This window comes from Arvicola amphibius, chromosome 7 (assembly GCF_903992535.2).
Source record: "Arvicola amphibius chromosome 7, mArvAmp1.2, whole genome shotgun sequence".
NCBI classification, from domain to species: domain Eukaryota; kingdom Metazoa; phylum Chordata; class Mammalia; order Rodentia; family Cricetidae; genus Arvicola; species Arvicola amphibius.
In genome coordinates, this window is record NC_052053.1 from 133,699,600 (window position 1) to 133,725,915 (window position 26,316).

Sequence of the window (26,316 nt, forward strand, 5' to 3'; positions counted from 1 at the left end):
GATTACACACAAAACTTAGTACATACAAAGTAATATATCTATGAGAGCCATTATTCATTCTATGTGTCAAGGCTGATAATTGATAACCTATATGGTAAGTATAGAATTATCTCAAGTTCATACAGAATTCCAAGCAGAGGAACACCAATAGAGTTAAAATATCCCTGTATGCTACAGATATTGAATGCCTGCTCATAGAATATTTACTCCAGAAAATCTCTAGCAAATAGCTAAATTAAACCCAGAACAGGTACAGAGACTGGAGATGCTTTTGGTCGATCTGTATTTTTTGAAACACTGACAGCACACAAATCACACAGCTGGTGAGCAAGAAGAGGGGAGCAGCTGAGATCATCACACGGAAGTCACTCTTTTTTTTTCTTTTTTTCTTTTTTTGGTTTTTCGAGACAGGGTTTCTCTGCAGCTTTTTTAGAGCCTGTCCTGGAACTAGCTCTTGTAGACCAGGCTGGCCTCGAACTCACAGAGATCCGCCTGCCTCTGCCTCCCGAGTGCTGGGATTAAAGGCGTGTGCCACCACCGCCTGGCTACGGAAGTCACTCTTAATAAGTAAGGCTTAATTTTTGAAGGTGGAGCTACATGGTAGAGCACTTGACTTCTTGTGAGAGGAGAGGCATGCTTTTGATTCCTAGCAACACACACACACACACACACACAGGCATGCACACACACACACGCACATGTGTGCAAATAGGAGTGAACATTTTGTGATTTTTTAAATTGGGCTCTATTTAGACAAGAAATTGAAAAAGAATCCGAGGGAAAATTACTCCTACTTTTCTACTAAATCTGTGTTTTAAGAGAATAACAAGAATTAAAGAATAAATTAAGCAAGAAAAGTCAATGTTGCTGTAGATGTGAGGCTGAAGTTTGACTGTATTCAAAAGAATAGATGAATCCAATGTTTTCTGGGACCTGGGTGAGAACAAGAGGAAGGGATCAAAGAAACCATTTCCTGTTAGAACAGATACAGTGGGTAGTTGGCAGTGGTTTTAGTGATTGTGGCTAATTCTAAAATCAAGATAGATAGAAAGAAAAAGAAGACAATAGACTACAGAAAGCATACAATAAAGCATTTTTGAAGTATAGTAAAACATGATTTAAAAAATTACTTAAAATTTCAAAACAGGTAATAGTTTTTTTCAAATCTGAAATGGTCACAGAAATAAGTATAAATATCTATTATTTGCAATGGCCCACGTGTACATGATATGTGTCTGAAATATAGCATGCTGAGTTATATTGTATGAGATGTTGAAAACTCTTACAATTCTTTCCTTACTGTGAGGAAATACATAGCTACGAAATGAAGCTAAGACAGTTTACCTGTGTCTATATTCATAAAAGGAGGATAAAAAGTAACCAAGATAATTGTGAAATTCAGAGAAAATCTATTTTTACCTAAGAATAGTATTTGACCAAATTACATTCTGTTAACTGATGATGAAAAATATTTTTACTAGGAAACTAAGATCTTAAGGTTTGAGTTGGAGATTTTCCTTATAAGGGCTCAAGGCTGAAGTTGGGCTCTGCAAATCATCTACCCATCACTAGGAAAAGGGCAAATATGACTGAAGTTTCCTAAGCACAACCTATCATTACCTAAGGAAAGCCCTTTCAGAGCCGGGTCCTGACTTGAGTCCCTCTGAGCACCGTAGTCCAGAGTTCAGTGAACTGTTTAACAGTTATAGTTTATAATGCAAGAAGTAAACAGATAATTCAATCCATCTCTGAAATCAAGGTTGCTGAACTGTTCGATGCAACCAGGTCTTTCTTGCTATTGCTAAATCATTGAGGATTTAGTTACTTTTCTTGCTACTTCCATGTTCTGCGGGAAACTAAGGAGCAAGCGCTCATTTCAGAAAGTCACTTTCCAGCGATTACACAGTTGAGAATGTGACAACTTTGAAAGAAATTAATTCTTCATTGAGATTTTAATAATATATTTTACGATATGCAGATTTAATGCTATTATTATTCAAAACTAAGTGCTGAAGACCATCATCTATAGGAATATAAAAATCTTTCTGAATTTTCCACATTGAAATGTGGTTTTCAGAGATGAAATAAATTAGATAAAGTGTGCGTAGCTTTATCTGTTTTTAGAGTGTTAAATGTTAAGTGTTCAGAACTTAACATTTCAGAGAGTTCGGCTGACCTGTGTGGTCTTTACCTGAGCCGTATTTCTCAGGAACATAACTATACACCAGGAGAAAAAAATGAAAAATGAACTATATTTTTAAACAAAGAAATTGTCACCAAACAAAACTTATCTGAATTCGGGGTGAGATATGTTTTCAGTGGTGCTTTTATTTCATGTTCGCTATTTATTAGCACTTAAATTGAATAGCAGAAAAAAAACATAAAAACACAAAAACAAAAAACCAAAGAGCTACAGCCCTGCACTAAGCCAAATAAGACAGAGTGAAAAGTACTATTCTTCCTCCCCGCTAACTGAAAGTAGAAATTTCGTTGCTCTCTCTCTCTCTCTATGTGTGTGTGTATACACATGTGAGTGTGTGCATGTGTGTGCATTTGTGTAAAACTTAATTCTTTGTTTTGTTCTAATATTATAACATTATTGGAAACAGGTTTACTAAAAGCAGTAGGAGATATCCAGGAACAGGAGATAAGCAGTTGAAGTTGCAGAATGAGAAGTTCTTGTATAGCCTGACAAATTCTGTCTTATATTTCAGGAAGATGCCACTAAAGTTATTCTAGAGACTGAGTAGATTGTTTCCAGTTTGTAGTAATCACATGGGCTAGCAATGCTTAGTAATCCGATGTCTATAATAAATGAAAATAGGTGTCATAACAGGTTGTGGGCACAGGATGCAAACCCACAATGTGACTGTCCTTTTCCTAGATGATAAAATAGTAAGTACCACTTAGAGAACTAGGCATTGCTGCCTTGTGCATGCTCATTCAGCTCATTTCCAGGGAACTAGGGCACAGTGGGGTTATATTTCTGCCAACAGTGATCTAGTATGCCAGTAAAGTTTGCTTTAGCTGTGTGCATCTTGAGTCTCCTCTCCGTGCTCTTCTTTGTAGCCTGAGCTGCAGGAGGCTTTTTATCCGCAAGTCCCCTGTGCTTGAACATATCAGTATTTCTAGCTATGAGCAGCAAGACTAAAAAATCAGAGGATGTAAAACTTGGCAATGGGCACTCGCATGATATCTCAGCCTTTAGAGGAGGCCTGCACCCTGAGGCTGAGATTGTCCTTCAGTGAAGTCTTCCAATTCGTCACCTGAGGTTAGAGCAGCCTGTTGGGTCCTCATTGCAACCAGACCCTGATGATTCTTCCTTTCCTATTCCCTCCCTGCTTTCCATGTTACATACCACTCATCAGCAAATTATCAACAGATCTGCCTCTGGAGTGTGCCTGTGCCACCCCCTTCCTTGTCTGATATGCTGAGAAAAGACTAAGACAAGTCACTTATGATTTATTAACTGGTGACTATGTCTACAAACACAGGAAACACCATTATCACTTCTTTATACTTCCCCAAGCATGGATGTCTCCTAGAGTAAGTTGGACAAAGCTCCACTTCCTAAAACCTAACTGTCCAAGAAGAACAAGCATCTATAATTTTCTAAACTTTGGATGTGGATGTTCACAAAGCGGTAACTCTGGAAATGTGGGCAGCAGCAGGCTCCAGGCGTGGACGCCTGAACTCTGGCTCTCCTGGCATTTCAGTCTGTCTCAATAGTTTACATCTACATTCTGCCGCGTTTAATACATCCAGACCCGTTTACATTTTCAATGAGAAAAAAGACCCTCTCATGTAAACACAGCTTATGGTTGGGGAGATTTTAATTGTTGAAGGCAGTAAACATACTGAGAGCTTGTTTTACTTTTGAAAAATATTAAATAGGGAAAGATACCTCTTGATATCAATATACTCTGTCAGAAAGCCGTTTCCAAGAGTCTTGCAATATGAGGATCATTTGCCAACTCACTGATGTTTTACAAAAATCACAGCAAAGTTTACTCACTTAGTGCCTAGAGTTCTGGATGGAACAAATCAATTTTTTTGAGGTTTATTGCTTAGCAACTAAAATGAATGCTTTGTGGAGTATTCTTTGCATTCATTTGATAAGAGACCGCACCCGTTGTCCTTGCTTCCACTTATTAGGAATGCACCTCTATTTAGTTTGCTGTTTTACAGGCAGCTGAGAATTATCACACCAATGTTCCCTGTGCAGTCCAGACAGCGCAAGGAGCGGTTCTGCAGACACTGCATACGTTTTACCTCTGTATTTGCAAGCAACTACACCATTGCAGCAGTAAGTGCATTTGGGTGTCATTTCTGGCTGAGCTTTACGGCTATGTTTTCAGAGACTAAAATCAAGGCTTGTAAAGCTCAACTGACACCTGCCAACTTAAGTTGGACAGTCCTGTTTGCCTGTCTCCTCCAAACCAGTGAGGTGACTTCATCTTACTTATTTTCCAGCTCTCGATCAAGTAGGATAGCTCTGATTTCTTCTCCCTTGCAGCACTATGGAAAGCTCTTGAAGTGTGTAGAGAATAATGAGCTAGGGGAAGAGAGAAACGAAAGACAACAAACACCGCAGGGGACTTGGCAGGTCGGATTCTCCTGACTGTCATTGATTACCAGGTCCAGCCTGCTGGAGTCTCCACACAGCTGGGAATGCAGCGAGCTTAATGTTTTATTTAACATTGAAACATTTAACATATTACAGACTTTAATGCAGAAGTGACAACCCGTGCTTACTATCATTGAGAAATTTCATTTTGAATTTTGTCTTGCTATTAATATGCATACTTATCTACAAGATTCAGTATAAACTCTAATATTGCTTTAGGTGGGGCTGCAACATTTTACCTAACCCAGAACCCTCTTCCTTAACAGCTGGGCTTTCTACTAAAATAACATCTATGAAAACTAGGACCCTATCAATCTAAATACCACACAAAATTAAACATTTCATACTCATAATTTTAATCAATGCAACCTTTACAAGGCTTATTAGCAAGTTTAAAGCATCTTAAAAATCTAGAAAAACTAATGCTGTGGTATTTAAAGATAATTAAAACAAATTGATTTCATGAAAAAGTGTGAAAGCAGCATTTTCTCATTAAGGCTTTAATAAAGGAACGGTTTTAGAACTATGGGTCTAACAAACATGATACATTTTTCAGCTAATGTAAAAATTCCAAAGATTTAATATTAATTCTCCATTATTTACAAATATCTTAGAATAATTAACTTTTTAAAATGATATAGCAATATATAGTTATTAAAATGATTCATTAATCTTATAATATGGCTAGAATAAAGAAAACAAAGAAGTTATTTTTTTAGAGCTCTTTCCTTCACACAACTCCTTTCTCAAAATGTATAGTAACAACAAGAATTTTGCCTGGTAATTCTAGTTCACATGTAGATATAACAAAACAGTACACCTATAAAATATTTTTATAAACCCTGCAAAAAATGCCAATATATAGTGTACAGTTTATAGAAAGTGAAGTACAAATTTAGAAATGTACTTACATGGAAATTATAAGCATATAATACATGGGAATTTACAAGTAATGGAATAATTATAAATAATTCATAAATAATACTCTCAATTAGGGATTTTAGTTATTGATTATATAAATAAAATATTAATTAATCTATTAGTTAATCTAATGAAACTCAAATGCATATGCATACCACATAATTTTTGTTAATTTAATAATGCATTTGTCCAAAAGGCTTGCATTAAAATATCAAATATAAAATCAATGTCTGAGTTTTGAATATAGGATCAATAAACATGTTATGTATTAGTTCTTAAGATTTTTAAATTTCAGCCATCAATACAGTCCATCCAACAACGAAGCTTGTCGTGTAAGCCTGGTGATCTCAGCTTAATTGCACATAAACGCAGAAGACAAAGTTGTCCTCCGATCCCGACATGCACATGGTGACACATGGGCTCCCTCTACACATCATGTTACATAGAGCACACTCACAATGAGGCAGGGAATGCTTCATAAGGATTTACATACTAAGCACTGCAATTTTCTAAAAGGGCAAACAAATGCTTTATGCCTTTAGAACAAAAGCAAAGCAGGAGGATTTTTTTTGTTTGTTTGTTTGTTTTGGTTTTCTTTGTTTTGTTTTTGTTTTGTTTTGCTTTGCTTTGTTTTTTGGCACCAGATTTATTCTGTCTTCCAACAGGTAATCCCTGGGATATGCACTAAAGCCTAGGAAACCATCTGCCACATAGAGAGAAATATCCCACAAATGATGGCCTCTGAGCCTCTCTGAGGACTGGGGTTTGGTAAGGACGGGTTTTGCTGAAAACTATGTGCTGCAATGCCCTTGCTCGAGGGCTTCAGTTCAATACAGTTACTCAAAGCAGCATCCACGAGAACTGTATGACAATAACGGTGAAAACCTCAGTGATCGGTTGTCTATATTAAACATGAGTATTATTAACTCAAAACTATATTAACGACTGAAATATACAAACAAGATGTGACATCGCGTAAATAGGTGACAGAAAAAAATCACTCATTTTGAATTCAAACTTGAGGACTACGATTGTGGTCTGTGTTTATTCCTCTCTCTCTCTCTCTCTCTCTCTCTCTCTCTCTCTCTCTCTCTCTCTCTCTCTCGTTTGTCTTTTCTTAAAAATAGTTTTAGTGACTGGAGTCAGTTCATAATACCATGTGTTATGATACCATAATACCCACGGAAATGCAATTTAAGTGCCCAGCTAAGAACTGACACTTTTGATGTTAAGATTATAATCAATGAGGAATGGGGTTATATCTGATCATTTCATTTCCCATGATAATTTTTCCTCAAAAAGTATTTTATTAGTATAGAAACTATCAGGACAAATCAGGGGATGTGAAGGAAGTTGAAAATTTGAACTATAAACAATTTGAAAGAGAGACATAAATTACAAATATTACCCCAGAAAATGTCAAGCATTCTTATTCATAATTCATTTTCCAATACAATGATGTACCCACCCAGTCATTAATCAAACATAGATATTTGAAACTTGTACAATGATGCACAAATTATACTTTCTACAATTGGATATTTAAATTTAGAGAGGGAATGTAGTCCAAATCTAATTAGATTTAGTTTCTAGTTAATATAATTACTTTTGATCTGACATAAAAGTCTAAAATTATGTTCGTTCAGTTGCTCGTTCATAGACTGACATCTCTCAAACAAACAAAGTTATCTTGCATTACATACAGAATTCTCTTCCAAACTTCCCCAGGAAAGACAAAATATTGGCCTATTTTCTATTTAGTTTTCACTTGAAATTCATATATTAGTGTGATTATGTCTTATCATAAATACAAACTATACTCTTCAGGACCAGGATGAAGGTTTTCTAAATACTGAAGGAAATGTGTATGATGATATCATTTTTGCCTTTTGCTGTCAGTAATGTGCCAACAGGGTATCAACATAATGTTTTAACTGACAATTACTATAAAAATATGAATGTTTGCTTGTATAGTATCAGGATTTACTGGAGGTGAAATTGCCACCATTTCTCTTCTTGATGGCTCTCTTTGAAAATTAACAAAAATAAAAATAGAAAACCAGATCTGCAGGGAACTGAAATCAATTCCTATCTCTACTCTCCTGCTTCCTCTCTGCTCACTCTCAGTCTTAAAGCACTAGATTTGGAAGGCTCCTGATTTGATACTGAGACTTAGGAACTAAGACCACTCACTTAGGTCAATGGTGCCTGCATTTGTCTTTCAAAATCAGGTCCCCATTTCAGGATGGTCTCATCTAAAATCAACACTCTAGAAAGTTCCACCATGCCATTTTATATATTATAGTTTGGAGATATCTAAACTGCTTAAAATTCTCCTGGGTATCCAAGATCCTAAAGATTGTATTTTATTCTAAAGAAAATGCAAAAAAATATGATCCAGTAACACAGAAATGAAAAACAGAGTCGTTTGCTTTCTTTTCAGAAAACAGGATTATTGGAATATCTAGGAAATATTACACTACAATGGCAGAATTAGGGGGAAGTAGCATTGTTCTCAGGTTATCTTGATATTAGAGACTGTTCTTTTCATTCTGTATAGCCACACGCAGAGACTCATAGTTTGTAACTAAACATTTTGTGTTATAATAACAATTTGTGATCTTAAAAAATCTAATATGATTCAAAACCTATTAAAATCTACCTCCCCAAATAGCTCATTACATCTTTGAAATGAATATTGATCAAATATTATGACTGAAAATAAAAGGTGTGCTTATCTTCGTTAAACCAAGAGTATGCAAACATTAATGGTATATACTAACTGCATAAAAGCTGCTTAGATTAACTAAATTGAGCAATTTATGCCTACTCCCGTATCGCCTGGTGTAATTGAAGCCAAGAAGTTCACAGTATTTATAGACATTTCTCCAAATCACATGCTTTGTACTGATTCTTTTAAGCACAACTGTAAAGTTTCGAACTTTAAGAGCTCCTTTGAAGGACGGGCAGATGTTGGCTTTACTAATGTTACTGGAAATGGTAGGTGGTTCAAAATTACAAAAAGGTTTAGGATGTATAATGACCATGTCATAATTTTATATTAAAATGGATTAATTTTAATTTTTAAATTAAGTAATGGAGAATTAAAGTCTATAAGCATTTACTTTTACATTGGTAAGCTCTGGGGAGTTATGTAAGTGTGCGTTCATACTTGTTTTCAGAACAAAAATACTGGACAGGGTTATATATTGACGTTGTTGCATTATTTTACTATGGATACAAATGTAATATTTATACACAATTTGGTCATTTAACACTATTTTCTGGTATTTAAATTTCTATTAGAAATTAATTTAGTTATCATACATACATTCACTAGCAACAGGTATGTGGAGAATTGGTTCCAACACTGCCAGAATGAAACACTGCATATACTCTCAACTGTAAATACACAATGATAGTTCAATGCCTGACTATATAAACTGTTGCTACTTTGCACTATGTAATATTTATCTAATACAGTCCCAAATCTCAGATTGTACAATATAACTTACTAGACATTTATTAATTATGAAGGTGTGTTGAAATAAATGAGCTGGGCCAAATGAGGCTCATGTATTTATAAAAGAGTAGTATTATAAATGCTTTATATGTTGCTTTACCACCTGGTAAGTCAAAATGTTTACACATTTTGTATAAAAATGTGTGAAATGACACGACCTTGAACTGAATGTTCGCAACATAAATTGAAATAGGAGATGGGTGACTTGGAGTTAAGTTTCCCTATGATCTATTCGATATTAACATCGAGCCTGAACACAGAAATTGTATTTTCAATAAGTGTACCAGGACAACTGATCTTTGCCTATGATGGTCTGTCCATGAAAACACTCGTTCTAAGTCGACGCCCGTGACAATATCCTTGCTAACGACGGTGCTTCCCGTTCTTGTAATCTATTACTACATCATGGAGTTGACACAAATTTTTATTCTGTTTGCTTATTTCCATCTTCCAAGCTGAGAGTCCCAACAAGAAAACAAGCTTCGCTTTGCTGTGTGCTTATTCCCCGATAGAATGATGAGAACAACTATTAGTCACCTTTAAATCAGTTTTTATGAAAATAACTTAAGGAAGTAAATTTTTTAGTCCCATTCTCCCCGTTTCCCCAACAGAAAATAACTTGTGCCTAAACAAAAGTTCCTTCGTGTGCGGACATAATCTTTAGGGCATTGGTCAAGCTAAGAAGCAGGCCACGGTTTCCCCTTGCGGGAGGAAAACTGAGTAGGGTTTAGTGGCTCTTGCTGAAGTAGCTACCAACCTGCAGAGGCCGACCAAGCCTTCCTGCTCATAAATGCCCAGCCTGGGGAACCCCAGTGCGCTCTAACGCCTTCATAGAAGTATTTCAGCAGCTTAGAATTTCAAACACTTTCTTAGACATAGTTAATCACTGTGGAGCATTAAAAATTCGCCCTGGAAAGTCAAAGGTTCAAGAACGAGGCTGGGAAAGAAGGGTCAACCCAAAGCGAGGCCAAGAAAGTTTCTGCCATCCTTTAACATGATATAAAATACACAGCAGTTACTGTCATACACCTGGCCAAAACTGCTTAAATCACTATTTTTTCCATTCTTTCCATTGCCTAGAATTACAGTTTCCAACTCCCACTAATACAAAAGCTTAATATATGCAAACATTTTATTAGTTAAGTGATATCTTCCAACATTGTGCACCAGGTTTGCGGTGGAACTACAGAGACTCAGTTAAACAGATGGAGGAGAAGGAGAACTAGAGAACCATCCTAATCCTGAGAAATATAGCTTGGGACTTTGAAGTGTGGCCTGGAAACTTTCAGTTTCTCTGGACTGGCGCAAGGCACTGAGCTTTCAGGCCCTTGGAGCCACTGGGAGACTCTTACTGCAGCTGTTCAGTTCACCCACCCCTCAGCTCCCCCAAGGCATCTTCTTCCAACGCAGTCAGAGCTGCTGTCTGCTCTCCGGTGCATCTCCAGACTCTAAGCAGCTAAGGACGGCTTTTAGTTTCCTCTTTAGAAGTCCGAGGGGTTTTGTGTTGTTTGTTTGTTTGTTTGTTTTTCCCTAGGTTAGCAACATGTGATTCTAATCTATTATTAACAATGATCTTTCTTCAGATTCTTATTTGTTGATTCACAGTTTTCGGATGTACTCCTTAAATACTTCTAATTTCCTAGATAATGTCCTTTCCGCCAGAAATATAGAATGCTTTTTAAAATTATTGTTGTTTCAAGCAGGGTGCTATTTAAGAGACTCCAAAAGCAAAACGTTAAAACAAAGTCAAGCTTCCCTCTCTCCCCGAGTATTTAGTCAAATCCCAGTAAAAACTCACGATATTGCGCAATAATCTGGAAAGCCAGTTAAGGATGGGAAAAATACTGCTGTCGGAATTGCGAGTTTGTAAGGGAAAAGCCACAAGAAGCGCACGCACGCACACACGCATGCACGCCGGCGGATGCAGCATCCCAAGGCTCACACCCCTCCCAAGCGTACATTGACCGCTGTGCTCCTGCTCCTTAACCGATTTTGCATACTGTCACTCGCTCTTTTTTCACCCCTGGAAACCTAGTTTGCGATCTTGGAGGGCTTTGAACGGCTGGGTGTAGATTTATTAACCTCAGCGAGACACGTGTTCCTAAGTTACAGGGCCGGAGCTGCAAGAACGGATTGGGCTACCGATCCTGGAACGCTAGGTGTTACCTTCCCGCACCTCCCCGCCCCTTCACAAAGCAGGGAACACTCTCCCTGGGGGTCCTCTGCGCGCACTCACCTGAGCTGTCGCTTTTCCTCTTGCTGCCACTTCTCTTTTCCACCTCCGCGGGTGACAGCGCTTGGCGGCCATAGTCCCCTGGTGCGCACGCGGCCCCGGTCGGGGTGCTGGAACCCAGGCTGGATGAGTTGGAACACAGGACCGGAGGGCTGCTCCCCAGTTCCGGAGGCCCTCCGGAGTCGGGCTGCAGGCAGAGGCTGTGCCTGGCCGCGCTCGGCGGAGAGGACATCTGCGGGAGGTGCCAGTTGCTCTGCAGAGCCTGGTGTTGCTGCTGCTGGTGGTGGTGATGGTGATGATGGTGGTGGTGGTGGTGCCCCCTGTGATGCTGGCTGGCAAACATGCTCTCCTCGTTGGGGTATCCCGCGATTATGCAAGACGAGGAAGAAGTGGAGAGTTCGGGGTAGGACATGTGGTCAGATCTTCCATGGAGGGCCAGAGAAGACTGCGAGAAGGGGTGCAAGCCTTGCGCTGTGGCGTGGGGGCTGCGCAGGCAGCCAAAGAGGGGGTGTTCCATGGCATGCAAGTCTGGACTTCCAGGCAGAAGACTTCACGATGGTCCCAAAGGCCACCAAGCTCTGTCACTTTTCACTGGAAATCCTAGAACTTTCTCCCCAACACACACTCCCTAAAAGCCGCGCGTTTGAGCAGAGCCGGCTAATCCCAGTCCTGAGCCTTAGCGGCCAGTCTCCTGCACATATAAACACTGGGACCTGGAGGAGCTTCCCTCGCAGCTGCTCAGATGTCAAGTGTGGGAGAGGTGGAAGCCAAAAGAAGGTGGTCCCAGAGAACTGCGTTCAGGGGGAAATGGCTCTGGGAGGCTATAAATAGAGTGTAATGTGAGCTGGGGGCTGGCTTAGGAGCCCAGAGCTGACCACATGCAAACTCCCTCCAAAACTCCCGCTCAGTCAGCGCCACCAGGCTCTCTCGTTTCCAGTTCCCAAATGCTGGCAAGACGGGAGCTGCTGCTCCACGCCTGCCTGATGCTGGTAGCTTTCACTACAGCCTATGGAGAGCCCAGAGCCTCAGTCTACAGGGCCCTGGCAATCTGTCCCCTAGGCTCCCAATGGCCAGGCACGTAGCCACTCTAGGTCTCGCTAAGCCAGCATTCAGTGTTCCTGAGTCCCTGAGCGATTCATTGTCCTTAGAACCGAGCTTTGTCAGCGCTTGGTGGGGGTAGGGCTGGGAGTCACCTGCAGGCGCTCCAGGACTGCTGCTCGCTGAGCTTGCAAACCACAGAGAACTTATAAGAGTTTAAAAAGAAGGGAAAGAGCTCAAGTAGTCTAGATTTTCTAACTCCGACACTTGCAATTTTCGCGCCTAGGGGCGCACCCCGGTTTTCCCTTGTAGGTGTCTGGGGATGGGCTGTTCAAAACACTGACACCAGGTTGGAAGTTTGTGTGCTGCGCACCAGTGATAGAACAGAGCTGTTCTGAGTGCGGAAAAGAGAGATACCCAGTAAACGAGCTGATGGAAAGCCTGAAGCAGAGATGGATGCAGATACTGACGCCCTGGCATCACCCACATGCCACTCCAACTGGTGTCCCTTTCCTCCCTTTTCCAAACCTCCTCCCACCTCTCTTTACTGGTCCTGCTAGCTCAATCTCCTAACCGGCCTCTCGCCAAAAAGTTTTCCTGGGTCAGGACTAATCTGAAGCAATGTCAAATAAAACGCTTAACTCCCAGGCTCACCCCTCCTAGTAACCCTTCAAAAGCCACTTCACAGACCCCTGGTACCTTTCCAGAAACGCACCCTCTCCCTCATCGCTTTCCTATTGAAGCAGACACCGCACTTAACATTCCCCAATTCACTCTGCTGGGACGGTTCAGTTCCCCCAGCTCACAGCCTGCTCCTGGAAAGGAACTACACAGCTTGCCACCAGGGAACTGTGAGAGCCAGGGCTGGGATTTGACACCGCCCTTAGCATGGCCCTTCGGGGTCTACTGGGGGTCTTGTCATTTACCCACGGCAAGCTTTGGGGACTGAAAGTCCGAAAGTCGGATCCTGTTTGGGAAGTGTGTATCATAAGGACATTTGTACTCCCTACCCTTTTCAGTGTTCGAGTGTGCCACCAAGCTGAACTGCCCAATGTTTATTGTCTGGGTGAGCAGAAGATGATCACCAGGTCTTTGAAATTGCTAATGGGATTAATGAGTACAGCAACCTGAACTAGACATCTGGTTTAAATTAGGAAAAGGTATTGATTAATTTCGGAGGGGTGTCCCTTGCTCGGCCTGTCCTTCTGGCGTTAGTCTGTTGCCCTTGATTTTAAGAGGTTCTCCAGAAGGGCGACTTCCAAACAAACCTTCACTTCCGTGTGAAAAGTCGAATTGTGTCTCACTTCTTAGAGATGCGGTGGAGTGGGGGTTGATCAGGAATGCGAAGATTTGTAAGCGCTGCTTTCTTAAACGGAAATTGAGCCCTATTTTGAGGGAAATTAGTTTTGCAGACTTCGTTAGGGGGGAAAAAAAACCTAAAACTTTTGTTCACCGGCTGCTCGGCTTTTCAGTCTGAGGCTGAGCTGGAACCTGCAGCAAGTCTTTGACGGTAAGGTTCTTTGCCTGTGATTTGGAAATGTAACCCTGAAAGTGGGCACTGAGTGTTCTTGGGGTGCTTGGCTGCTAAGAGCTTTAGGTACTGGCAGGATGGCGTCGGGGACACAGGTCTTAATAACACCATTTCTTCTGTCACTACCCACCCCCTTAGCTCTTTAAGAATTAAAAAAGAGGGTGGGACGTGTTTCCCTCCTATATGGCCGGAGTATATTTTGATTTTCTGTCTTCTTTTTATGGTTTCAATGTGTGTTCTGACATTAAATGTGGAAGTACAAGGTGCAATGATAAATTTCCCCCCTAAACTCCCTGAGCATCTCAGTTGACCCTGGGTTTTGAAAGTATTTGGTTTTATTCGGACTGGAATTTAAGCAATTAGTTCAATAAACATAATAAAAATGTTTGCCAAGTGTAAGATCCCTCCACTAGAATACTGTAAGAAATGTCAGACGAGACTGTCTGTGACTGACAAAAAAAAAAATCGATAGAGATGGTGGTTAACAATATCCGCAGAAGTCTTTTCAGTTTGGGTTGTGTGAATTTAAACTATTAGTAAATAAATAGTTGCTTTTAGCTAGGGTGTTGCAAATGAGAGTAACTGGCAAGTGAGAAGTTTTTGTTTCCACAGAGGCTGGCATTTTGTGAGCCTTCCCAGGGGCTGTGCCGTGTTTTGTTTTGTTTTGTTTTGTTTTGTTTTTTTTTTTTTTTCTCATTCACCATATCAGAGGTGAAGAGCATGTCCCAAAATCCCTCTACAACCTGCCTCAAGTCAGTTACCCCCAAAAGGCAAGGACAGAGATCTGGGAAAGAAGGGGAAATGCGAGCTGGGAAAGGAAGGAATCCTTTCCGAAGGAGTGCACGACAAGGACACTAAGGAGAAAGGACTTTGAAACAGGAGGCAAAGAACGTTAAATATCCTAAGACTGAGGAAATTCAGACTTCTAGTATAACACATAGTACAAGCAAAGGGTCATCAAAAAGAACAGGGTGGTTAAACTCAAAAGAATTAAAGTCTTGCTGATTTCAAAGTAAACCATGGCTATCAAAGTTTCAAATGTTTAAATACTACTAGCCATCCCATACTTTCAAAAACTTACCCTTTTCAGAGCATAAGTAATGTTATAGAATTTTTATTTTCGAGGCCATGCTTGTTTTTTAATGTAGAAAAAAGACAACAGAAAAAATACAGCAATAGCACTTTCTCTAGTAGCTGTTTTAATATTTGCTCTTACAACATCAAAAGATTAATATGACTTTCAGTGACAAGGTGAATTGTGAAAATTCTAATAATCAAAATATCTGTGTTATTTGCATTATAATAGTTATCCTTCATGTGCACGCACTTCAGTATGGGGGGGGGACGACCCTGCTATATTAGTATAAATATCAAATGTAAGGGTTTACTGTTCAGTAGGGCACTGCAGAATGTAGGAAGTGTTCGGCTCTTGCAGGGATTCATGGCCATAACCATTCAAATGTTCATCAGACTCCTTAAAGCTAAGCCTGAATAATGAAGTGAAATTCAATAATAAAAACGATGTTTTTTAAAAAAGTAATCTTTTATTTAAGATGAGATTAAACTTATTAAATGTTTAAATTTTAACATTCACGGTGACCCCAAAGTTGTAATACATTTGAGGGATGATGAGAATTAACATTAAACCCAAGAAATTTCTTCTTTGTGTCATGCCTGATACATACAATGTCTTAGGCTTGGATAATTAAATTGAACATGGGGATTGTCTCTGAAACTTATAGCATATAGAAATGCCATTGACACTGCATTTCCCCATTTCCCCAAGAAATACAATTATGTCCTTCAATTGGTTACTTTGAAAATACTGGTTTTAAAAATATATTCAAATATGCTAGGCACTAATGTCAGCTTATATGATTTTTTTTACATACTCCATTTCAATTAACTGAGGACTTGTCTTTCTCCAGGTACTATGAATTATAAAATGTAAGGAACAGACATGCTGTGTCTGTGCTTTTTCAGACCTTTAAAATGTAAATGTTTTTATTTTATTCTAATTGACACTTTCATAATAATAACAGTTTGCTCTATTTTAACAAATAATAGAAAAAATGAATACTTAAACCTTACCTCTGAATTGTTAACCATTATCAAACAATTTTGTTTTTCTAGTTTCTAACTATTTTTACATTTAGATCTATGGTTTCCTTTAGAAATTGGTGGTTTTCCTCAATTCACATACCATATTATAAATCAAACCATGGCAAACAAAAAGTACAGGTCTGCCTAAAACCAGGAGACATACATACATACACACAAAATAAATACCTATATATCTGAGATATGTTTAAAATATACGTATGTATTCAAGACATATATTTGAAATATATTTATATAAGAGACATATTTGAAAATACATATATTTGAAAACTAAAACATTTGAAAGGGTATTTTTTCTGAAAGACAGCATGAAATATTGATCATGGTTAATAAAGCTAAGCTTAAAAGATTTTACTGGTAGTTCAAAGTGTATTTAACTACGCTCAAATCAGCTATGATTCCAATCACTATCCACTCTTACATATTTTATAAAAGTTGTGGGGCTTTCTGGCTTCCTTTCTGAAGGTCATTAAAATTAAGAAGATATTAACTGGCTCGTAGGTTTCAAAAGGCTTCAAACTGGAATGTTTTTTGTATATTTGTTTTAAAAATAGGCATGCTTAACAGTTAACATATAATGATCAAAATAAGAAATAATTGTATTTGTCATATTTCATCTCAATTCATCATCTATGCTATTTTGTCAACAAATGGAAACACTTAAAAATCTATAGTTAAAAATTTTTTGGTTCCATATCTAAATATGGATGCATAAGGCCATAAGGGCAAGAGAGTTCTAGTATAAAATGCTATACATTGCACTATATATTATTTATCGTTAACTAATAACCATTTTATTTTTATGTACAATTTGAGAGAGCTGAGCTTTTTATTCCTCCTGCATAGTAAAGGTCTTGGTGTGTGCCTTTAAATTCACTGGAGAATAAGTTTGTGAGTCTCAGAAAACAAAAATTCTATTGACGCCTAAAACTGGAATCCAGGTAAAAAGTTAGTTCTTAGTTTCCCATCTTTAAGAGTTTGGCATGACTAACACAGTTTTGGCACCAGTATAAGTTATTCCCTTGTGGGTTTGTTTTTTATACTTCATCAATGTGTAAAACATTTTATTCTTAAAGTTCCTCTTCTACTTTGAGCATGGTTTAAAATCTGAACCACTAAAACCTCTGCTTCAGCCATATTAATATAGTTCCATTAAGATATTTAATGCACACTCTAAGTTTATATGAAGAGACTCAATACCTCATATCAACTTGTATCCATAGATGCCATTATTTTTATGTATAGACACACAAAAAAAGGATTGTGTATTCATGCTCCAAATGAAATGTAACTAAAAGGGCAATTGGCACAATTTCTTATGTAACAATTTCTAAAATTTTAAGGTTAGTTCATTGCTTGGTATTAGAGATTTAAAATAACTTTCATCAGTGATAGGTTGTATTTTGTTTGAGTCCATTTCAAAACCAAAATTATCGCAAACAAGAATGGAAATAATAAAATGATCACTGATCACTTCTGTATAAGTTGCCCTCACACAGGTCAGTAGAGATGGAAAAACAAGCAGAAGTTTGCTCATCAGCTCACAAACTAAAGACTGAAAGAAACTTAACTCCAGGGAGAATAGCTTTGTATTTAATATAAATGTGAAATCATGAGCTATATATGATAATGATAAAAATCCCTAAGTAGATGTCTTCATTAACTTGGATTAAAAATTAATAATTAGCAAGTTTTATATTTAATCATCTCTCTCATACGTACACACACATTTTTGATAGACATAATGATGAAATACTTGCTATTAGAGACACATGTGTGTTATGTACATGCCTGTTTACATCAGTAGCAGTTAATAAATCATTATTATTTATCATATGAGTCAGATATGGTATGTAATGACTAGAAAAACACGCTGGACTAGAAATTTCAGTACAAAAGTTTGCCGAATACTAATCTCAGGTGACTAAGACCCATTTCTGTCCCAATTTGGAAACAGAAACCCACTGTAATAAATGCTTTTGTCTCCTTTTACCAGAAGAAACACAACAATAAAAGAGTATTCTCATCTGATCCTCTTTATCTTCATCAGCTCCATCTTTCTTCCTGTCACCAATATTAATTTATTCCAGGGCTTCTTTCTCATGTCTTGAAGTTCATGGAGTATCTTGATGCTCTCTTGCTTAGAGCTTTCTTCCATCTTAAAGGTAGGGCTGAGAATTCGTTTGGGCCTTGGTTCTTTCACTTTCTAACTTTGTAGTTATAATCATTTCAACACAAATTAATATTATAATAAGGGAAGCTAGCAATGCTGCATGTTTATTATGATATGCAACATAAGTGCAGCAGATGTTGAATCAATTTGGCCTACACTTTGAGGTTTGCTGTCAAATACAGGCTCATGTACAGTTTGAGGACATGGAATTTATCATTATAAATTAAGACTTGCTATAATATTAAATGAATCCCAAATTCCAAAGCTTTCAGGTTAAATAGTAACCTTTTACATGGATGACATGGTAAAATGGTCATTGATGGATGTCATTAATTTATACTAAAAAAAGTATCATTAAAATTAAATTACCTTCATTTGACTTTATTTGTATAGCTACTGCTATGTTTCAAATGACCTGTGTAGCTAACACCATACTTTCCACAATGCTGAGTTAGAGAGTGAGAGTTTCCATTTAATATTTTACCTTCTTTGTTCCCTTCTTTGTAAATAGGTACCGAATTACACACAGAACTGTCAAAATGATGTAAGACCTGAAATCGCCTTGTAAGCTGATCCTCTTTGACCTCATGATTTGGAGCTTCACAGTGTGGAACCACACCTGGAAACCTGCCTCTCCAGGTCTCAAACAGGCTGAGGGAATTCCTGGAATAGAAAAGCATCCTCGCTGAAGACATTCAGTTATCCCCCTGTGCACCAGCAGCACCACTGCTAATTAACTGTTGACATGCTTGAAAGAGTTTATCTGGCAGTGGCCCTGTGAAGGAAGGCCGGCCAGGTGTGTTTTCAGAATGCTGTGGACAATGCTGTCACAATCAGTTAGCATCCACATCTTACTGTTTTAACAAAAGCTTTCCTTTTCATTCTTCCAAATTCTGGTACGACACGGTTGACTCTCTAGGCAACTATCGATATTATGCATTAGTCATCTGAAGAGTCTCCGAGAGGCCACAGCAGGAAAAGAGAGAGATGGGGGTTCATATACCAGGACTTATACATTTTAATCTAAAGGGGATAAGTATTATTTCTGTTCACCACTCCATAGCCCAAACAATTTGTGATACCAGCAAATGGCCCAGAAAATATTCTGGCATGTATGCTACCTGTTGAACTACAGATATCTCCTTAAAGTAGGCTTTCACCAACTCAAATTTAACTTCTGATTCAGCCTACACTGCTTTATTTTTATTTTATTTTATATAAAATATATTTTTTTCTGGATTTTGAAAACAGGGTTTCCCTGTAGCTTTGGAGCCTGTCCTGGATCCTGGAACTAGCTCTTGTAAACCAGGCTGGCCTCGAACTCATAAAGATTCACCACCCTCTGCCTCCCAAATTCTGGGCATATGCCAACACCGCCCAGGTTAAAATAGATTTCTTAAGCCTTTCTGAAACTTTCAATTGTATTTTCTATTGTAGGTTACCCATGCAAAGCAGTCAATAAACACACTAAACAGAGCATTAGGTCTATAGGGTTCATCTGTGGGCTAGATTTGTGTGCCCTTGTAGTTTCTGAACTCATCAGAAGCAAGTAGCTACAACTACAGAGACATTCTAACCTGGTTATCTGTTTTAAAGTCGAGGCTCATTTCTAATTTCCATTGGAATCAAAACGATTGCATCCTATATGTATGACATTTGGGTCCATTGGGGATTTTTGTCTACAAGCTATTTACAGGTGAGTTGTAATCTATTTATGTAAATTATGTAAATTTATGTAATTATGTCAATATGATTTTTATATTCAACTAGGACATACATTCCATAATGGTTAGCTTCATAACCTGTGGAGATGCTTCCTGTGTGATGTCTTCTCAATTACTGACATTGGTTTATAGCCATGTTAATTAAATTTTTTGTCTATATTTTCTATCTAAAATAAAATTGTGTACTTATTTCAATTATATACTTTATATGTAATTAAGCTTGTAAGCTGTATGATGTATATGTCAGAGAATATCAGTATGAAAGAACTTGGGATCATAATTATCATCAATCTACAGCTACAAATTCTGTGCAAAAAGAGGATATATTCTGCCTAAAACAAGCCCAGTAATAACATGCTTATGTATATTAAATAGTATTTAATTTTCATATTGACTTATATTTCTTTATTTTACTGTATTCCACTTTAAGAAGTCCTGTCTAATGTACAGATATAAACACTGAATGGAAAAAATATATGCAATGATATGAAATATTATTTCTATATTTTAAATAAGCTATTCATGTACTTATTTTCTCCATATTTGTGTCGGAATGGTTGACCATGTCTGTGTGTGCATATCTGTGCTGGTATGTGTGTGTGTGTGTGTGTGTGTGTGTGTGTGTGGTGATCCAGAGGAAAATACTTAGTGTATTCACTTGCTCTCTACCTTATGAGGCAGAAGCTCTCTCAACCTGGAGCTCACCAACCAAGCAGCCTGATTGATCAGCAAACTCAAGGAATAAAGGTCTCAACACAGTTGCCTATGAAAATGCTACTTAAATAAGTTTAAAAAGAAAAAAAAGATTTAAACACATTAAGATAAATACTGGAAAATCAGAGTTCTTAAAAGTACAAGGAATAAAGTTCACAAGGCACTGCGTTATCAAGTCAGAAATAAGTGTGGGGATTCTGTGTCTAAACAATGAGCCTATTTTTAAAGTGAAACACAAAACTTTTTTGTTTCAGTTGCAAAAAGTTGAAGTTAGGGAAGGTAGGGTCTCCAACTTAACAAAAAGCAGTAAACATTCAAAAGGAGATTGTGATAACAATGGTTTAGAAAAATAATAAAGTTCATATTACATTAAGTAAAGAATAAATGGATTTAAGTAGTAAAACATTAATGGTGTCTTTGGGATGCCTCACCCAGCCTTGATAAAGGGGGAGGAGCTTGGTCCTGTTTCAACTTGATATGCCATGATTTGTTGACTCCCATGGAAGGCCTGTCCCCTTTTTAAAGGGAGACAGAGAAGGAGTGCATGTCGGGTGGGGGATAGATGGAAGGTGGGGGGAGGAACAAGAGAAGAAAGAGGAGGGTAAACTGTAGTCAGTATGCAAAAATAAATTTAAAATTTAATAAAGATAAAAAATCATTCTTGGTTTGAGTATACTTTTCTCATGTTTAAAGAGTCTATTATGTACAGACATTATTATCATGTAGCTTTTATGATCTAGCAGCTAATTTATGTTTCCTGATTATCTTTGCTAAATAATTGTCTTAGAAGAAACAATTATTTCTCAATCGAAATAGTAGCAGTTACTCGGAACTGTATTCTTGAGCTATCTGTAGTTTAGAATCAACCTGTACCAACTCAAATGTAAAAGAGTTGATTGTCAGCCAGTGCAGTCAGGTGAAGCATCTGGGGTCCATTGCATCTGAGGCTCAGAGGTTGTAGATGCTGCTTTACTGAGTCTGCATTATAAACTGAGGTGCTGTCTTGGACAAATTTAGTCGCTAGTGTTTTGAATTATAGTAAATTTGAAACCATTTCTTCTCCCATATGTGAAAATAGAGATTGGGTAAGGGATCTCTTGAACCATTTTTCAAAAGTAGAGCTTGATCTTTAGCAGGGGTCAACACAGTAGAAGGTGCAGTTGTATTGAGTTATGACAAGGAGAAATTCAGTCTCACATGAAAGACAGCTCCTGATGTTTAAGAGGGATGAGCTGCCATCAGGTGAAACTATCATTTGAATGAATTTCGGAATTGAGATTATTTTATGAAATCTCAAGCAAAACTCAGTGCTATATTTTATTACCAGTGTCTTACCATGTGCAGACTGCATTCAATTAACCTAACAATGCAAAATAAGCACATTTAACTTGCTAATGTATAACAAAAGAAATGTTCTTTTAAAAAAGCTGAACATGTCATAGAACATGATTTAGCTAACATTCATGTAACAAGAAACTCCTTGTGATTTTCCTTTACTCCCGCTTCTCTCTCTTCCTCCCCCTCTCTCTATTTTCTTCTCTCCTCCTCCTGCTATTGATATTTTTGATATTAACATTCTCTACATAAGAAGAACATATACAATGTAGTAGTAGAAGTATACAGAGATGTTCAAATAAAAGCAAACCACAGACTTATACTATGCTAGAAGAATAATTCCCATGTTGTAGATTTGTTTCTTATGGTGGTAGTGCTGAGAAGTAGTAGACGCATTTGGAACCAGTGTGAGCGGGAACTTATGGAGGAGTCCTTAGATTCAGTAGATGAGTGTGTGGAGAAGATTATGAGATACTAAGTTCATGGGTCCTGCAGTTTAAAGATGTGGTCTCTTCCTCTTCCCTGTTGCTGTTGTGATGGAGCAGAGCTGAGAGGGCCCTTGCTGCAGCTCAGCTGACGTCAGGGTAATGTCCTTGAATTTCTAAAATGTGACCCACATAAACCACTGATGTCAATAAAGCCAGTCTGTCTCATCTGCCCCATCACACAAATATAAAATTAACCAATATTGCCAAGACATACAGACATTCACACCTATATAAGAATTAACGTTACCTGGACATACAGACATAGGGAGGAGTTTTCTTTCTTTTCAAAGAAAGATTATTACTTGCAAAGAAGTATTAAGAGGCTGAAGGAAGAGAAGAACACCAATGGAACTCACTGGTCTTACTACATTTTCTGACATCCTGAACCAACTGGTTTAGATAATTGCTGGAATGGCCTTTAGGATATCCAGTTACAATGTCACCTACAGGTCAAGATCTTTCGGAGCTGCCAAGTTTTTCAAGGAGTCCTTTACAATAAGCACCCAGCACATGCCGTAATTTCTTTTACAACAACAACTTCATTGGTCCTATAATTAAATCCCAGAAAGGAGAATGGCATGTTTACTATTATCTCTAGCAACCCATTAGCACATTTTTGCATCCTGTCCCCATGTACTTATGCTTTGCTGGCCTTAGAGCATTAGCTTTAGTGGGAGAAGTGCTTCCTCCAGAAAACACAATTATTCCTCTGAATAGGCAACCATGGCCACTCAATCATATGGAACTTCTCCTGCTTCTGAGTCAACAAACACAGACGTAAGTTATATATGTTGAAAGAGAAATCATATTTCCCAATGTAGAAGTAATGAAGGATATGTCTAAAATATAGAAGGTTCCTTAAAACAGCTCATGATATTTTCAAGCCTTTTGACCAAGGTCAGCAGAAGATAAAGATAATTATGTTCTTCATCTTAATGAAGATGGAGGGCTAAAGGAACACAGAGTCAAAACCTATGGCGATGTGAGGTGCATACAGAAGGAAAAGGAAAAAAGACTACAGAATGGCGTTTAAGCTATAAACACCAGATATAGAAATAAGCACTGTGGTTGTGACTGAGGAACATTTCCTTTTTCTGTTGTTGTAAGTATGTTATGTTATAAATATGAATGTCTCTACTTTTTTGTTTTTTGGGTTTTATTGTTTGCTAGATTAATCCAGCAGCATTTATAATCAGATGTCTTTTAGCAGTTTTTGCTTTTTCCTCAGCAGTCAAACAATTCAGACAACACAATAACATAGAGTGTCCAGATTCTCTGTGTATTTTTCATCTTTATGTGGCTTTTGTCACACTCTATTTCTCTTATTTTTATTTATTTATTTTTTTGTTTTATGAGACAGGGTTTCCCTATGTATCTTTGGCTGTCCTAGAACTTACTCTGTAGACCAGGCTGGCCTTGAACACAGAATTCCACCTATCTCTGCCTCTCAAGTGCTGGGATTAAAGGCATGCGCCTCCATACCCAGTTACTATATTTCTTTTTTAAGGACTTTTGTTATCCATTTTCTTTTATCTCCTAAGTCTATTTGTACATTTAAACACACTGTAAACCATTTTCTTTGTCTGTGTCAGTCTTTACTGTATATCATTCTTTTTCTGACCACATGTATCTCTATCCTCTTTCTTTTTTCATGAAACTAAGACATTTGGCTCTATATAGTAGTTAACTATTATTAATTTTATATAAAGTGTTCAGTTTACTGACTTTTTAGAAGAACAACCATTACTCAAGGAAACTGCTCTTTCTTAATGAAGAGAATTCATTTTGATGCTTTCTGTTTGTTTGTTTGTTTGTTTAATCTCATATCATACAGGCTGGCAAAAAATTCACTACGTAATTCAAATTGACCTTGAAGTCCTGATTTCTCTATCTCTACCTGTTAAACATTGAGATTACAAGTGTCTAACACTATATCTAACCGCTTTGTCAGTTTAACGTAAGATAATTTTCTCACTTAGGTTTATAACTTTGCTAAATACTTTTATTTGGGGGAAATGTTTTAACAAGATGCATATGGCAAAAAGAGAGGTAGAGGATGGACATTAGGCAATGAGTTTTCTGTGTGGACGTAACTCAGCTGAGAAAACTATGAATGACTGGAAAAACATTGCTTAAATGTAATTGTTACAATTTTTCTGGAAGAGATTAGAATTTGAATAAGAAGACTGAGTTAAAAGGATTTCTTGTGCCAATATGTCTCCATTTGAAGTTATGCAGACTTCACAGGAACTGGTATTTATCACAAATATCCATGGCTACTCTTTTTTTAACATTAGAAAATATGGCAATTATATAGCCTTAAAATACTTGCAGTCATGTGCCATAAAACAAAACATTGATTTTATTCAAAATTTGAGTTGAACTCATAAACCAAAATAAAGGTGAAGCTATATTTTTCATTTTGACCATCAATGACTACTTTGTCAGAAAGACAATGTGTATACGGATCATATGTATTCACTAGTAGGCTTAGGAGAAATGAAAACTATCAAGGTGTCTTCGATAACATGATTGTTAAAATGAAAATGCTCTGTGTATGAGTGTTAGACCCTAAAGCTCCCATAAACACCAGGGTGTGGTAGCACAGGCGTGGGACCCTCATACAGTGAATGAAGACAGGAGGATCCCAAATTGGTCACAAAACAATATAGTAAATTAGTGAGCTCAAGTGTCAGCGAAGGTTTCCATCTTAAAAATAAATTGGGAACCAAGGAAGACAAAGACACCTGACATTAAATGTATGCTTCTGTGTGCTTGTAAAATCAGAGTGATCTAAGTTTATCTCCATGGGATTAAAGTTTGCAGATTCCCACAGTCGCCAATGTTTGGTCACACTGTGTCTTATGTAAACCAAATGACAAATGATTGGTATTACACATAGCTTTCGCTAGTTTAACCTTTCTCACCAGATATCATAAATTTATTTGTGATAGACATTTAATGTAAAATAATTACCAAAACTTTTACGTTATGTTACCTTTAATTATTAAAGAAAACAAGCTACCTATGTTAAAATGACAATTATCAAAAAATACGATAAAATTAACCCTGTTAAAATTTTAACGGAAAAGCTGAAAAATGTTCAGTTCAATATGATATGTGTTCAGATTATTCTTCTAAGAAAACTGATGGCTTGTTGAGCTGGCAAGTTGTACACACAGGAGAGAAGTAGATAACAGTTGAAGTGGAGGGTAGAAAGAAAAGGGGAGGGAGGGGGACAGAAAGGAAGAAGGGAAGGAGGGAAGTGGTTAGGGAGAGAGTTAAGTGGTTAGGTTAGAGAGAGACTAACAGAACTGTAGGGCTCGAAACACAAAATAACTTCAAGGGTCTTCAGAACATCATTTAGAGAGACTGATGTTTAGAGCAGCAAACCTGTAAATTGTCAAGGGATTATGTTTTAAAATCAAGAAGTAATTGTTGTGTTGCTATACAGCACTTACCCACTAAGAAAGTCTGTTGTATTGGACAGACCTGGAGGCATTGAGAAGGATCCGTCTAGAAGAGAAGGCAATGAGCAGTAAAGGAAGCACAGCGTTGGAACTGAAGGTTGCATGGTGAAATGTATCTTTTCATTTAAATCCTGCATTGGAAGAGAGGGTGAAAAGCTTAGTTGTCTGGGACTGTGGTTATAAATGAGCTTTGCAAGTTTTATAAAGAGCAACAGCGTGGGAACCTTCCTTCATCATTTATGCAGAAAATTATTAAAAAGAAAGGAAAAAAGAGAAAAAACATAAAAAAAGGTTTGTCAGAGAAATGCTATCAGAGAAATGACAGCCAGATAAACATAGCAGTTTGAAGGCTCAGTACAAAGGGAGAGCCTAGAAAATGATGAAAAATGCTTTCCATTAGTATAGCAATATTTAAGGA

At 37.6% G+C, this 26,316-nt stretch overlaps 1 protein-coding gene across 1 annotated transcript in view; it reads right to left on the minus strand.

Moving 5' to 3' along the window:
- The window catches only part of Meox2 (mesenchyme homeobox 2), a 58,355-nt gene extending 46,331 nt beyond the window's left edge, over positions 1-12,024 (minus strand). Inside the window, exon 1 of the mRNA XM_038337522.1 lies at positions 11,308-12,024. Within this exon, the coding sequence (XP_038193450.1) occupies positions 11,308-11,821 (514 nt within the window). The 5' untranslated portion in view covers positions 11,822-12,024. The remainder of the gene's footprint in view (positions 1-11,307) is intronic.
- Positions 12,025-26,316: the final 14,292 nt, after the last annotated feature.